Source organism: Lutra lutra, chromosome 11 (genome assembly GCF_902655055.1).
Source record: "Lutra lutra chromosome 11, mLutLut1.2, whole genome shotgun sequence".
Lineage (NCBI taxonomy): Eukaryota > Metazoa > Chordata > Mammalia > Carnivora > Mustelidae > Lutra > Lutra lutra.
In genome coordinates, this window is record NC_062288.1 from 92,704,166 (window position 1) to 92,721,250 (window position 17,085).

Sequence of the window (17,085 nt, forward strand, 5' to 3'; positions counted from 1 at the left end):
TCCCACTGATTTGCTCGAAAATTAGTCTTTCAGTTTTAAATCCCTAGAGGAATAGGAATGGTTAATGTTAATTACTCCTTTCCACTTCTGGCCACGAGCCCACTTTTGGGCTCGTCTCAATTCCAGCTTCTACGACACCTGCAATACTATGTAATGAACACCTTTCAAAAATAAAGTAAAAGGGGATGCCTGGGTGGCTCAGTGGGTTAAAGCCGCTGCCTTTGGCTCAGGTCATGATCCCAGGGTCCTGGGATCGAGCCCTGTATTGGGTTCTCTGCTCGGCGGGGAGCCTGCTCCCCCCTCCTCTCTCTCTCTCTGCCTGCCTCTCTGCCTACTTGTGATCTGTCAAATAAATAAATAAAATCTTAAGAAAAAAAAATAAAACCTTCCTTCTAAAAAAAAATGAAGTAAAAGTCATTGAGAGGCGGTTTTTCTCAAACTAAAATTTCTCTAAAAGGTTGGAATGACCACACCATTTTGGTTTTGCTTAAGTGTGTATTCATGGTGACACCTAACGGTCTACATTTATCCTTTAGAGGAAGGGGAATTCAGGCCGGCAAGTTTTGCACCGTGCCATTTCTGGGAGGCCCCACTGACACCTCAGCGTGTTTTAAGAACACCCTCAGAGCTGTGCAGGGGTAACAGCTGTGCAGGGATAACGTGCAAAACCACACACGACAACCCAATCAGAGGTCACATTCAGGTGTGAGTGTGATAGAATTATTTCTTTTAAAAGTAGTCTTTCTAAAACATAAGCAATAGCAAAACTGGCAAGGATCTGAAAAGTACTGCATTATTTTAAATCCACCATGTCGCCTGGAGAAAAATAAAGGTCTGACTCATTGAAGAAAGACTGTTCTCTCAGCTCTGCTGTGACCTCTAGGATGAGCTACTTTAGGGCTTAGGTAATTCATTTTATAGAATCGAAGGGCTTGAGAAATGCTAACTCACCAGGAAAAGAGTCATTTCTTTCTCACTGACAGGATTAAGCGGACTCAGACATTTACAGAAGTGCCGTTCACTAACGAGTCCCAAACATGCTCATATCTGTCACTGGCCACATGCCAAAACCAAAAGCTCCATTTTTTTTTTTTTTTTTTGGAGGCTATTGTGCTGGTTTGTCTCTTCCTGCTCTTTCTCCCTCCGTGCCCCCTTTCATACACCTGCCTTTCGTCTTTGCTTTCACTCCCTCTATGGGCATGCAAAGAGCAAACCAAGATGTTAAATCCTGGGATTACAAAGATAAAGGACATGAAACTGGCTTAGAGTTCATCAGGATTTAAGAGGAAAGAAAGACACAATGTTTGAAGAACGCTGAGCACAGCGTCTTCAATTGCTTTCCTGTTAGGGTCCTCTGGCTAGTGAGCAGGAAAGGAGGCACAGGGTCCATGGGCTAGAACTTTCAGCCTTGGGCCTTTGTCAACCTCAAGTTTAGGTTACTTGGCATTTTTGGTTTGTTTATTTTGTTTTATTCTTGAAAAAAGCTGCAGCTTTTCTGCAACAGTATTCTGCTTTTCTCTAAATGGAAAAAAAAACAGGTTGCGTGTTAATTCTAACACACTCCGGGGGGTTCTCATACACACGGCTGTAGCTACGTCACCTCACTGACTATAGAGCTTGTTAAGATACTGTGAGATTGGGTATTCCTGTGGAGTGATGAATAGGCCCTTACGGTTTCAGGTGCAATTATAAATGGGATTGGCTCCTTAATTTCTCTTTCTTCTGCCTGTTGTTGGTGTGAAGAAATGCAACTGATTTTCTGTGCATTGATTTTATATCCTGACACTTTACTGAATTCCTGTATGAGTTCTAGCAGTTTTGGAGTCGAGTCTTTTGGGTTTTCCACATATAGTATCGTATCATCTGCAAAGATTGATAGTTTGACTTTTTCTTTGCTGATTTGGATGCCTTTAATTTCTTTTTGTTGTCTGATTGCTGAGGCTAGGACTTCTAGGTCCTTTCTGGCTCCAGGGGTTGGGGAACAGGTTGGGAGAAGAGAAAACAACTTCCCAGAAGACAAGCAGATTGTTCTAGAGGCAAGTAAACAGGATTCATCGATTCACCTACTAAGTGCGAGACACAGTACTGCGTGGGAAGAGAGAGGGATGGACAAAACAGGGAAGATTCTACTCTCTATTATTAAACAGAGGAAGTTCTAGCATTATTCATTAAAGAAAATACGATAATGGCTTGGGGGTATGGAGAGTCAATTAAGAATGAATTTGCTTCACTGGCTTATCAGTCTCCATCGAAGCCTTGTAACTCTTCCATAGCCTGAAACATGCTGGTGGGTTACTGAGCAAGCCTTGGTTTATGTCCCAGAGGGATTCGCCAGATCGCGGCAAAAGCTGCTAGGAAAGTCCCAAGGAAGATAAAAGCTAGTGGGAGGAAGAGATAAAGAAAGAATTATTTCAAACTGGCTTCAAATAACCCCAAAGGAATACTTAATTTTCTTAAAAAACACGTTAGGCTCCTACTGTGTGCCCACGTTTACACTCAGGAAGCTCAGAAAGAGGCAAATCCAAAATAAACGTGTCAGCTGTAGACGGTTCACGGTTCGGCGGAGATGCCTACCGAGAAGTAGGAAGCCAGAGAAGGTACTCTGAGTGCCCATCTGGGGATTAGATGAAGGCATCCTGTATAAGATATCTGAACTATTTCCTGAAAGACGAGTAAGGTTAACCATGTCTTTACACGTGAAGAGAAAGAGGGAGGCACACAACATGCCGTGGGGACGTGACCTTCTGCACTGTGAGGCAGGAGGGGTGGGACACGAAACTGGAGGTGTTGGTGGGAGACAAAACTGGGTGAGTTGTCAGTTAAACGGCTAAGGAGCTTGGGCTCTGTTTTCTAGGGAATGAGAGTCATTGGAATGTTGTAATCAGGGGAGCCAGACTGACATTGTCATGTATCAGTCCAGCTAGAAACTAAGGAGCTAGACAGTCAGGCAGGCTCTCGTCCTATCAAAGGAGATGGGGCCCTGGGGGGAAGTGGAGCCCTCATGAATGGGATTAGTGCCCTTATAAAAGGGACGCCAAAGAGCTCCCTCATCGCTTCTGGCATGTGAAGACACACAGCAAGAGGACACAGGGAGAGGATGGCGCTCCGGGAACCAGGAAGGGGAACCTTAGCAGCTCCCATATGTGCTGGTGCCTTGATGGTGGGCTTCCCAGCCCCCAGAACTGTAAGGAATAAATTCCTGTTATTAAACCATCTAGTATCCAGTATTCGGTTAGAGCAGCCTGAGTGGAGTAAGACAGCTGCCCCCACACTTCCACCAGTATTATAACTGGGGAAAAGATTTATTGTCTTGTTGATTTATTTTCATCTGCTGAGGCTGGCTTGACAAGATCTTGGGCATGGACTTTGACATGTGTAACCGTCTGCTGACTACCCTTCTGCCCTCTTCCTAGCCTGTTCTAAGCATTAGGAGCCTAAAATTATATACAGACATCATGATTCTTGATTTATCCCCAGGTTGTACATCACAGAATATCACTGAGGTTGGTTGCTCAAGAATTTAGAAAGTCTTGGGATGCCTGGGTGGCTCAGTGGGTTAAGCCTCTGCCTTCGGCTCGGGTCATGATCCCAGGGTCCTGGGATCGAACCCCGCATTGGCTCTCTGCTCAGCAGGGAGCCTGCTTCCCCCTCTCTCTCTGCCGCTGCCTACTTGTGATGTCTCTGTCAAATAAATAAATAAAATCTTTTTTTAAAAAAAGGTCTGGGGACTCAAACATTTGAAGTTACTGATTTTTGTCTCCCTCTCCCACCTTGGGTGACTTGCCCCTGATCGAGGAGGGGTGGCCCTGGGGTGACAGTACATAGGTCCGGCCATGTGATGGGGCTGGACTCAGCATGAGCACTCAGTGCGCCCACAAATGGATACTCCCTTCCTCTTGCCACCTACTGATAAGGCCCCTGGAAGTCGATTGCAACTCATGCCACCCCTCCTCCCGGGGACTTCACGCTGAATGGTGTGAGAAGCCAGGGTCCGGACCCCCCAGGTGTCAGGACTGACAAGGCAGAATCACTCTAGGGGGCAGAACACCTGCTTAACCCGGAACACATAGCCTAAGTCCCTGGAAAAGAAGTCCTGAGCGGGAGCCTCCAGGAGAGATCGTGGGAAAGCAGGAAACATCGAAAGATGTCAGGAGTGTCGACATAAGACTCAGGGAGAAAGATACTAATGAGTCAGGGACATCACGAGAAACGCCAAGTTCTGAAGTTAGAGCGAAAGTTAAGTTACCTAAGGGAAGGGGGCTATTTTTCGAGTCCTCAGGTTTTCAAACACAGAGGGGAGGACTGCGTGGGTGTAAACTTTATCTCCCAGGTATTACATCTTTTCCACAGGAGGAGAAATTCAAAGTTGACCTTGTAGTCCCTGGTTCCAGTTCCTGTTCCCCCAGCACCAGCGCCGCCAACCTCTAAAACTTTCAGAACTCCCACTATCCCCTCCACCTTAAGTGACAGAAAAACAGAGAGAATTACTGTGAAATAACTGTTTAAAACAAATTGTTGTTTAAGAAGGACACTGAGGCAGTCCCAAATGTGTTCGTCTCAATGTATTCCTGCAATGTGTAGGAAAATTTCTGCGCGCACACAAAATACTGCCTTTCTGAAAAGCTGTAGGGATTTTTCTTGCCAGATGATGGCGACAGAGTCTAGTTAGTTACTTAAGAGAAGCCCAAGCAAGTTTAAATAAAAGTTTGAAGCCTTGGCTTTATTTATTTATTTTTAAAATTTTTTAAAAAGATTTTATTTATTTATTTGACAGAGAGAGAGATCACAAGTAGGCAGAGAGGCAGGTATAGAGAGCGGGAAGCAGGCTCCTTGCTGAGCAGAAAGCCCGATGTGGGCCTTGATCATGACCTGAGCCAAAAGCAGAGGCTTAACCCACTGAGCCACCCAGGTGCCCGAAGCCTCGGCTTTAAAGAGGGAGTGCTTTCTATCTACAAGGAGATAAGCAAAATAAATCAGGCATTAAAAGGCAAAAAACAGGTTTGAACAACAACAGCAGGGAAGTGCTTCTAGTCAGCCCTTGCTAATCAGTGTGGTTTTTCTAGAAAAGCAGAATCTCAGGGCCACCTTCCTGGGGCTCACTTGCCCTGTTTTCAGGGCTGTCCTGAATCACCCTTTGATCCTTTATCACAACAAAGGTTCGGGGGGCAGGGGAGGCCAAAATTATGGAGGAAACAAGATTCAAGGGAGCCAAAGAGTGAGAAACTTTCACAGTTCACCCTCTGACTCCCCATCACCCAGAATCTCCCCTCATCTGCAATGGTAAGGGCACAGGACAGCCACAGCACAGGAAAAGGTGGGCCCTAACAGAGGAATTAGATCATCTATGACCACGACCCTTCCCTACTCACTACAACTGGGAATCACGCAGTCCCTTTCTAAGACTGAAGATGGAGATCACTTTGAATGATTGTCATTGTACAAAGGTATCTGGATATATTTAAAACTTTCTCAGCATTTTGCACTGTGCTCAGAAGCAATGCTCTTTGCTAGGCTTAGTAAAAACTCTATTTTACAAAGAAATAGAAAGTTATACAATATTCATTTTGATGTGGTTAGCCATACTTCTGAGAATCCCAAATATTCTAGAAGTAGTCTCATAAGCCAAAATGCATAAAATGAGAGCAAATCACTTAAGTCTCTAATACCTAGGCATTTTTATTTGAATACCTCACGGTCACTTCCAGTATCTCAAACACATCTCAACTTCTTTTCCAGTATAATGCTTCCCTTTCCTGAACTCTCATCAGTAACAAAGCCGCTGTCCAGATAACTCACTGTAAAACCCGCACTGCTTGTTACATGATTATTTGTTCACTTCTAGAGCCCACGCACTAGAAATCACAGGTTGGAAGGTGCAGCCCCAGGAGATAGGGAGGCTCTGTCTTAGCAGAACACCCACAGAGCACTTAGACTGCAATTCACAAAACACAGGTTTGTGCCAAGGACTATGGGAGCACAGTGGACAGGGTGACTCATTTTGGGAAATGGTTCCAAGCCTTAAAGGATGAACAGGAGTTTGCCATGGAGTGAGAAGGAAAGGGGGCACTGCTCCCCCAGCTTTCTCTTTCTGTATAAGTAAGTAGGTCCATTGTCAATTCAGACATATCTATGACAACATTTTTTTACCACTCCCAAGTCACTGCTCTGAAATTCCAGAACAATCTCGGTTTGGTCCACTCAATTCAGAACTCACATATAGTTAACGTTGTTTGAATTATTTTTCCCATTTGCCCCTTTAGTGTCATTAACAAGATGCCCTTAGAAAGTTTACTTAAGCTTTCTTGTTTTCTAGTTAGTGAAATAGGAAGCAGTGTGGGATCAGCTCTGGCATTACTAATTTATTTAGAGATCCCAACAAAAATGGGCTCTATCTTAATGGCCTGTCTGCTCCTGAAACCTACAAGTTTCTAAGTGCCTGAGGAAAAAGGCTTATGATTTAATGAGCGCATCTTCTAGAATGACTCTCATGGTAAAATATATTGGGAATTAGCATGTGATACTCAAGTGGTCAAAGTCAATGGAGTCCGTTACATTAGCTTTGCTGATTCCATGGTCTCCAAATATACCTCCACCCCTCACGAGGCTCTAGGGAGACCAGACCTAGGGAATGACTCTGGTTCAGGGCACACTGAACCCCACTTCCGAAAAGCCCCTCCAGTGACAGTCTCAGGATCGCCATCATCACAATATGAAGATCATCACTCACCAACTTAAAAAAAGCTGGACGCTGAAAGTAGATTTTTCACTTACGGCACATTTCTTTTCCCTGTTTTCTTCAATGTTAAAGATTTTTTTTTTTTAAAGATTTTATTTATTTATTTGACAGACAGAGATCACAAGTAGGCAGAGAGGCAGGCAGAGAGAGAGGAAGGGAAGCAGGCTCCCTGCCGAGCAGAGAGCCCAATGCGGGGCTCGATCCCAGGACCCTGGGATCATGACCTGAGCCGAAGGCAGCAGCTTTAACCCACTGAGCCACCCAGGCGCCCCAATGTTAAAGATTTTTAACACAGAACATTATCAAGAATTTTTAAGCAAAGAAAGAAATGGAGAAAAAGTATTTTCTTTAAATCACAAGCCCTCTGAAGAGAAGCTTTATTGTAATTAATCCTTCTGGGAAAATGCCTAGCATCCTTCGTAGGAAGAACATCAATCCTAATTATAGGACTCCCCTCCTTACGTGGAGTTAACGAGACAGTTTCAAATCGGTAATTGTAAAGTGTGAAACTTCAAGGAATCTCACCTCAAAATGAAAAATGTGCACTTAATGGACAGAGAAAATATTTTATATTTATTCTCACAGGAAGATAGAGAAGAATCAAAGCCAAAGAAGAGTACCGATAAGAAGCCTCAGAGTAGAAAGAGAAGTGTATGAGGAGACAAAGACCTAGATTCTAGAACAAATTCTGTCCTTTAAAGAGCTGTGTCACTTCAGGTATGTCATTACACTAAGTGTTCTCAGGCTATTACTTTCTCCTCAAATGAGGTCGTGATTAATTATGCCACAAGACTTGGGCATGGACCAAATGAAACCTTTAGGAGGTGATATTTTTGATAGCGTTGGTGGCGTTTGTTGTGAATGATCACTGGGAATGGTGAATCATTGTTCTTGCTTTGCTCTGAGGATAGGGACAAAAGTAGTCAGGTCTGGAGCGCCTGGGTGGCTCAGTGGGTTAAAGCCTCTGCCTTCAGCTCAGGTCATGATCTCAGGGTCCTGGGATCGAGCCCCGCATCAGGCTCTCTGCTCAGTGGGGAGCCTGCTTCCTCCTCTCTCTCTCTCTCTGCCTGCCTCTCTGCCTACTTGTGATTTCTCTCTCTCTGTCAAATAAATAAATAAAATCTTAAAAAAAAAAAAAAAGTAGTCAGGTCTAACTTACAAGGGGAAGCCATGAAGAGAAGTCCATAAAAAGCTTCCTAACAAAGAGTTAAGAAACTCTGAAACATATTAACCGGGAGATTATGGAATGATCTTTTTTGAAAAGCTGTAAGGAAAACGTCAGCATTTTTGTAGTGCCGCTGGAGTCAGCATTTTGGAGTCTTACTTGGAAGCTGAGGGATAAATCATAGGACCTCCAGGTTTTGCCTAACCCTGCAGTAAGGCTGTGCCCTGCATCACTAACCCTGTCTCTGAGAAACTGGTTGTCTTCCAATGCTTGGGGCTCTAGGTGGTGCTATTTGAATTGGTGTTGGAAACTGTTTGCAAGAAAGCACTGAGGCTTCCAAGTTAAACTCATGAAAAATGACTCACCTGGTTGCCTCCGCTCTTGGGGTTCACAAACACAAGCAACGGTTTCATGAGAGGAGAAGAGATAGGTTTTATCACAAAAGGACGACCTTTGTTTTCCTGCTAAAGGAAGAAAGCAACACTATTGAGACATTCGTCCATGACTTGGATGCACAGCCCAAAAGCAATGGAAGGGAGAAAATACCAGTACTCCACCACCACTAACCCTTGATCCTCCCCCACCCCCCGCCAAAAAGAGCTACATCTTGTTTCACAGGGCTTACTATTAAAAAGATAGTCCATATAAAGTTTAGAAGAAAGGCTCTCGAGCTATAATTCACCTTTGAGAACAAGCCCTTGTTCTCAAAAACAAGAACTTTTTTTCTTCTATTCTGTATGCTCTGGGCATTCTAGAAATGGGATTTCTTCATCATCATCTTGGGATCCTATTTCCACGGACGAGTGCAAATCCTCTGCCTCTTTAGTCGCAGGAAGTTATACATGTACACGTTTTCCAGAAATTGAAAGGAATTCCAGTGTGTGGTTCGAGTGAGTGTAGTAAAGGAGGGACCGGGGGCCAAAAATTTAGGAGGAAAAGAAGCTTGGGCCAGATCACATCAGACAGAGGCTACGGTGAGGAGGAGGGAGCTGCTCACGGGCACGGAGTCCTGAAACACTTACTTCTGTCCCTCTTTTACTGGCTTTCCTTTTAAAGCTGGTCCTCTTCTTCTTCCGATTCGAAGCCTTTAGCGAGTTCTGTAGGGAAAGAAGGCAACAGCTGAGCGCAGAGGCGGACAGCGCCTGAGCTTGCCATGCAGACCCATGGAGGAGACGAGGGCAGCGCATGCTGGTCCACGGCATGCTTCTCATGCTTTGACACTTCCAAGCCACTGTTCATGGGTAAGCCACAGACAGAAACCAGTCGAGTGCTTCAGAGGGAGCGACCGACTCCCCACCACATGGAGAGGCAGCGAGTTAGAACCCTGGAGGCTCTCATGGACTCACATAACAACACAAGTTATACCTGCCAACCCTCCCAGTAAAAATGGAAGAATCCCAAATTCTCTGAGGGGCTCCAGTCTCCCGCCCAACCAGGTCCGTCTCCCGCCCAACCAAGTTCAAGTTCATCTCCTGCAATGGAGATCACCTATGTGGAAATGTAAAAAAGGAGGCCATTTTTCATGTTTTTCTTTTCTTTTTTTTTCTTTCTTTCCTTTCTTCTTTTTTTTTTTTTTTTCTGTTTACTTTGGTAATGACCTTTCTAGTTATAGTCATAAGGTAACTTGATCCCCTGGGGAACATGATGATCCAACTATCCTATCAGTGCTGAGGGTTAGGTTTTAAAATGCAGAGGTAAGACTCACCTTAAATTACTTATGTTAGTAGAGTGACGATCACCACTCTCTCTTTCTCTAAAGACCTATTGGTTTGAAAAGCCTTCTCTCCCCCAGTAGCCTTGATTTGTTCTTCTCACAGACATGCCTCCAACCTGTGGAATCCAGGGACCCCAAATTCACTTTCCCTGTTTTTCTCTTTCCAGGAGTTTTATGGACCACAACTTTGTGATTACTTCAACTGACCATTTACTCTGAGATTGTGATACAGATGCTTTGAGAAGAACCTCTCTTAGGGGACAGTCACAACTCACTGGCTTAATTAGTAGAGAGTCAATAATTAGTTAGATTGCCATCTTCACAAAGGCAAGATGTTACTATCACATCATAGATGTTTAACAAAGTGTTGAAAGCCTGAAACACAGAAGGCTTAACTTAAAAGCTTATATAAGCATAGACACATGCATTGCTTGAGCAGATAAAGATTTTCAAATAGCTTCAAGAAATTTAGATATCTGTTCTTTTAGGTTCCTGGGTATTTTCTTCTTACCGCATTCAAAATATACCTTAGTCTCGAGTACATATATTAACACATTCAAATTAGCAAGATTGAAACTATTTGACTTCTGAGTTTACTTTCATTTGGACCATAAAAACATACATTGTTCTGTAGCCGGTACTCATCAAGGATGAAGGAAACTTTCTTGAACCATCATTTGTCCCAAAGCTTTCTTCTTCCATCCAATTAAGAGAGTTTTCAGGTTCTAAGCCTCACCAGAAGAGAGAGACCCAGAAGCTCAGGAGCTCATGGGTGTTCTAGACCCCAGGTTATTTCTTACCATTCACTGTAGATCACAGCTCTCCTACAAAAATTTCTCCACGTTTCTGAATTCCTCTTTAAATGGATCTGTTACCATGTTCCAATTCAGGGAAACTTTTGTATTATTAGAGTATTTCCCACATGTTAACTACTTTGTTTAAAAGGGAAGAAAAACTACCCGGACACCGTAAACACTTAATCAGCCAAGTGTCCCAAGAAGAATGCTGGAAACTCTTAGGATGGCAATTAATGATACTGAGTGGTTTTCAACTCATCACAGCATGTTGGCCTCACCCAGAGTTCTTTCAACAATGCGGATCTGTGGACCCCCAAATATTCTTTGTTTGGCATGAAGCCTAGGCAAAGATGCTTTTTAAAAGCTTCCCAGGCAATTCCAGTGGGTAGCCAGAGCTGAGAACCTCTGAAGTCAAAGGGAAAAGTGGGGAGACATACATAAGGCACTGAAGCATCATTTCAATGGGATAAGGAGCCAGAGCCGTGGAACTGGACACACCAGGTGCTAATTCTGGGTCTTCCGGTTACAAGATCTGTGACCCTGGCCAAGTCAGGCAAGCTTTTGAAATAACAGTTTCTTAACTTAAAAATGAAGGTGACAATACCTACCTCACAGGGCAGTTGTGAAGTTAAAAGGAGAAAAGGTATGTGAAGCAGTTAGCTTGGTCTCGGCCCGTGATAAGCGCTTCCGTAAATGTTAGTTGCCTCGTTCGTGGCTGTATATCCCCAGCACCGAGCACCGATGCCCAGCCCACAGTGTGTGCTCAAGTCATTGTTGAAATGAGTCAGTATTGTAACTCGCAACACTTACTGAGTCCTTCCTGGTTTCGGAAAGGATCTTTTGGAACTGAATGCTCGTCTCCTAACTTCCCTGTTGCTTTAGTTCATTTATGGCCAAGAGCAACGCAGGGAGCCCAGTGCTTTCAGGAATGCATGACAGGCCTCAGTTCCTGGCAGCACTCAGTAACTACGCTCTGAGAGAGAAGTCTAGGGTCAGGCCAAGATCATTCCCGAACCTTGCCTGATCCCAGAAATCACAGCTCTTCAGGCGACTCTGCTGATCAAGGATGTTTGGGAAACAGAGTTAGAAAAACACATCCAGAGAAGGCTTGAGGTCTGAAAACAGAGCAGGCAAGGACCTCAACTCTAACAGGGAACAGACATACACGAGGGCCTTTTCCACACAGAGCAAATACAAGGCTTCCGAGCCTCATGGAGCCAAGTGCACGTGAGGTCCTCCTCATCTCACAGAACAAGGAGGGGGCCCAGAAGAAGCACAGAGGTTGACTTACAGTCCCTGGAAGCTTCTGTGTGAGCTCGGAGTAAGCTTACATCCCTATGGACAGATAGCAAAAGATAAGCAGTATGGGATTTCACAGAAGGCCTCCAAATTCCCAGGGCTTCCTTCTGTTCACGTGTAAATATGTATCTCAATCTCAACACTGAACTTCTTCTAAGAGGCATCGCCATCCAGTGGGGAACAGATGGACGGGGAAGCCGAGCTGGCTTGTGTTTCAGCCATGACAAGACGAGTCAGCCAGTCTGGCTCATCTAAGATATTGCTCACCCTGCCTGGGTCAGTCTTGTTGTGAGAGTTAAAACAGCCTGCTTTTCAAGAACATAAAAATTATTCCAAGAAGCCGTTTTGTAGACGTGCTGTGGTATCATTCAAGAAACCATTTGTAATACGTGTGCTGTGTTCTACAACAGAAATATCCCTATTATCAAGGGTGGCTAACCCTGTCCTCTAGAAGGTTTGCTTGGCAAGTTGAACACAAGCCCAACAGTACAACGTTGTACCCTCGTATGGATTTTTGTATGTTTCAGACTCTAACAGCATTTGTCCCCCATACATTCTGTGCCCACTGTTGTGTTCAAGTCCTAAGAATAGATAAAGGCCTTTTGGGCTTTTTGGACCTGGTATTGGGACCGTACTACTTTACAGAAATAATCCGATAAACAAAGTCTCTATCGTAGTCAGGATCCCTTCCTGGGCTATTTAAAAAAAAAAAAAAAAAATGCTCATTGGGTAAATCACTCAACTGGGAGTAAAAGTAAACTACTTTCTAATATCCTTTAGGGCTTTTGCCAGGTTATGGGATCACAAAGGACTGGTTATAACAACAGCTCTAAAGAGAAGATATCTCACACTTCGTCATCCCAAATGAAGCCTTCCCCATCGCATACCGGAAAAAACTCTGATGGGTGGTGGAAGAGGCATGGACTTTGTCTTACTAGTGAGTGTTCTTGCGCTGCCTGCTCTGGCTGCACCGCCGGGACAAAGTTGTCCTGTGATAGGCGAGCAGAGAAATCAACTACTTCCAAAAGATAAGGACAGGGTCTCTGCCATTTCTCAGGCATATTTGGTTAAATCACAGCAAGGATTGCCTAACCTTTTGAACTGACCAAAGGAAATGGCTAGAGCAATTTTTGAGAGATATGGTTGATCCTAGCTATTACATGTCCTGGGTCCAAGCATTTTCATATTATCTAATCATAAAGAATAAGGACTAACACGGAGAGAGCCCATATGGGCTAGGAAGGAGCTGATGGCAGCATTTTTTATAAGTCAACCATGAGATACTATATAAATCTCCACCAGTAGGGAGTTGGCTAAACAAATTGTATAAATTATAATCTATTTATAGTATGGAACATATATAGCAGTTTTAAAGGGGGTTAAATCTAGATGTATTAATGCAGACTTTTCCCCGATATTTTTTTTAAAGTAGAAAAGGCAAGTTTTAAAGCATTATGTGCAGAATGATGTAATTTATTAAAAACACACACCTCTAGTCTCCTATAACTTGACCCCACAAACATTCACATATCATGAGTCTTTCTCCATCAGCTCCAAACGCTCGCACTAGTATTTCAACATCTTCAACTTGTTCATACAGTCAAAATATTATCCTCTAACATTTTCAGTCCAGAGCAGAAACAGTGACATCTCTAACATTAAATATAACTTTGCCTTTAAATGCATGAACAGGGGGCGCCTGGGTGGCTCAGTGGGTTAAAGTCTCTGCCTTCAGCTCAGGTCATGATCCCAGGGTCCTGGAATCAAGTCCCACATCTGGCTCTCTGCTCAGCGGGGATCCTGCTCCCCGCCCCCCGCCTCTGCCTACCTCTCTGCCTACTTGTGATCTCTGTCTGTCAAATAAATAAATAAAATCTTAAAAAAAATGCATGAGCAGATTTGTGCTTGATTCTTAAAATTTGGTCCTTTTAATTCTGGACTATCATCTAAATTCCATCATCTTTTATGTTCTAGGTCTCTCCCAAATAATTTGGTGATGAAACCCAACAAATCATCCAGACCTGCCCTCATTCTCCTTACTATGCAAGCTTCACACAGCTGGTCCCAAAACCATGATCTACTAAGAACCAGCCATCTTTTAACTGATACAGAAAATACATGACTTAATTCCACCTCTTTACAATCTGCTTCTCCGACCATTATGTTCTCAAGTAGGTTTCTTTCTCTCTAGAGTCATTTTTTAGACACAAGCGTCACAAATAAAGCTGACCATATTTGGCGATGCACCTTAGCAGCAGTTCCCAGAATGTTCTGTAAGCTTGGGCTGTCCTTCTTCATCTGTCTTCCCAGTGAGGCCCCTCACATCCTTTAAGACCAAGCATACACAGCGTTTTCTGTTTAGCCTGCAGTGATCTCCACAATCAAAGTCACACAGTTCCTCATGTTTCCACCCCATTGCTACATCTCGGGTCACACTCACCACTCAATGCCTTAGCCGTGTTGGCCTCTCACAGACCAAGGCTGGTTCACACCCCCCCCCCCCGGGGCTTCCTCTCACCACACTGTGTATATCTGTCCTAAAAGATGCACGCTGACGACCAAGGCAAACCTTCCAGAAACCTGAAGACCACTCTTTTTCATTATGGATTTACATGTGGCTGAATTCCTTTTCCAGAATCCAAAACTCCCTGCCCAGAGATTTAGTTGTATCAATTTTCTCGCCTAGGGAGGATACTCTTTTTGGACAGCAGATGAACATCTGTTTCATCTGTGGACCTCCCGCTGCATATAATGGCCTCTGTGAATGGAGTTAAATGTCTACTTCACTCAGTTAACAATATCTTCTTGTTTTTAAGCCATGTCCTCACATTCAGAAATACACAGAAAAAAAAATAAATTCTACAAGTAGGAAAACATTTTGCTACTGTTCTGCTGTTCTCCATCTAATGTTCAAATTCTTTTTTTTTTTTTTAGCATTTCTCAATGTCTCCAGTGAATTCTTTAATCTCACTGCTTCCACACCATCACTAACAGCTTACCACCCACACTCTACAAACTAGAGTTCTGACGGTCATCAATGATCTAGAGCCAAACGCAAAGACCCTTCTCAATCCTTGTTATTTTTTTAATGCCTACAGAATTTAACAGTGATGACTGCCCTATTTTTCTTTCCATTTTTCATGACACTCTGTGCTATGATAGGTCTCTCCCTGTTCTGCAGGATTCTCTTCCTCCTTTCCCTTTTCGGTTGCGAATGCTCACCATGTCTTCTTCAGTTCCTCAGTTCAGTGACTGAATTAACTCTCCGCCGTGGGATAAGGACCACGCTAGTGAACACACAATCCCACTGCCATGTGACATCCAACAGCTACAGTGGCATCTCAAGGTGCACTTGAGAGCACACCAGATACTAGGCTGTGGTCCCCACTCTGCCTCTTTCCCTATAAGAATCCCTCTCTTCCTTTCTTCTCTCAGTGTAATACAAATGGCCCAGGGAACAATAACTTCTGTTATTTTCATCTGTTGATGTAGAACTTCATTTCATACCCTGTACTCAACAAGGAAAAAAATAAGAGCTAACATTTGAGTTTTACAATGAGCTAGGTGCTGTTTCATGTGCTTTATTTTTATTTTTTAGCTCATTAGTCCTCATGAAAACCCAGTAATTGGGTACTAATTATTATTTACACTTTGCAGATGAGAAGTTGAAGAGTTTAAATTCTTGAGATTATACAAGTCATTAAACAGCAGAGCAAGTTTATGAATCTAGGCAGTCTGGCCCATAAGCTAGAACTCTCAACCACGGTATTGTCCCCCATGCTCACCATACACTGGCTTTTCAAATGGAATTTAGTTAATTGATTAAATTACTTCTTTTGGGGACCCATAGGAGGAAGGACTCAGCAAGGCTTGCTACAGTAAGACAGGAAGGAAGCAGGACGTATCATTAAGAGCTCTGTTTCCAGAATCACAATTCCTAGGTTCAAATGTCACTTCAAACTATTTAATAACTATGTGGCCCTGGGTAATTTACTTGACTTCAGTTCTCATTTTCCTTGGCTACAACATGGGAATAGGATACCTGTCTCAGAGGTTACTTAATGGTAAAATGAGATACTGAATGTAAAGTACTTAAAATATTTCCTAATACATATAAAAGCATGTTCTGATGGTCATCAATGATCCAGAGCCAAACGCAAAGATTCTTCTCAATCCTTGTTATTTTTTAATGCCTACAGAATTCAACATTGATGACTGCCCTATTTTTCTTTCTATTTTTCATGATGAAACTCTGTGCTATGATAGGTCTCTCCCTGTTCTGCAGGATCCTCATCCTCCTTTCGCTTTCTGGTTGTGAATGCTCACTGTGTTAGAGAGCATTCAATACATGTTAGTTTTCCTTACTCTTATTATTATACTTTTCTGAATCACAGAAGGACAATAAGAAAATGTGTGATGACAACAATCTGGACTTTAGCATCCAGACTGTGAACTGTAATACCATCCACCGTTAGAAGTAACCAAGACTCCTCAGAGAAATGGCTGCTTCCAGGTATGGGCAGGAAATGCATAAGTTGATCCTGGGACATGGCATGATTCCTGAAACCAAGGAAGGCATCAAAACCCGCATGGCTCATGAAAAATGGAGACAAGAGCCATCTGGAAGGCGGTCTAACTGGTCAAAGATAAAACAATATGAATATTAAAAAAATTATGCTGATGGATTGAAATATCATATATTTTATATATCACATGAGGTAAGTTGATAATTCATAATGATACTCTCTGAAAACCACCACCACCACCACCACCCTTAGGCCAACCAATAATGTTGCTAAGGTGCCAACTTATTATTCTGAAAATTTACAAATAAAGGTAAATACTCAAGCATCTGTCATGTTATTAGCTTTGTTTTTTAGTTCTTTTATTACCAGCAGGAGAATAAAGAAGAATAAAAACTGGAAAAACCACCTCTTGGTAACCCCCTAATATAATAGATTTAGGTAACAATCTTCAATGGATAAAATGGTGAAAGGCTGATGGACAACTTTAGGATAGATGGATTAGAAGCATAGCTCCAAAACTCACTGATTAGTCTTAAAACTAAGAGTGAACAACCTGGGTGTTGTTCAGTGGGTGGCTCAGTGGGTTAAGCCTCTGCCTTCGGCTTGAGTCGTGATCTCAGGGTCCTGGGATGGAGCCCCACATTGGGCTCTCTGCTCAGCTGGGAGTCTGCTTCCCCCTCTCTCTCTGCCTGCCTCTCTGCCTACTTGTGATCTGTCTGTCAAATAAATAAATAAAATCTTAAAAAAAAAAAAGTGAATAATCTGACACCTGTTCCTTTGAAAGCAACATCACAGAAATACACCACTACCCATGCAGTATAAACTAGTCTCACAGCCTCAGGAGTACA

At 43.2% G+C, this 17,085-nt stretch overlaps 1 protein-coding gene across 1 annotated transcript in view; it reads right to left on the bottom strand.

The window, feature by feature from the left end:
* The window catches only part of DGKI (diacylglycerol kinase iota), a 447,257-nt gene that overhangs the window by 209,610 nt on the left and 220,562 nt on the right, over positions 1-17,085 (bottom strand). The window contains 2 exon segments of the mRNA XM_047695648.1: positions 8,267-8,365; positions 8,924-8,998. Of these exon segments, the coding sequence (XP_047551604.1) occupies positions 8,267-8,365; positions 8,924-8,998 (174 nt within the window).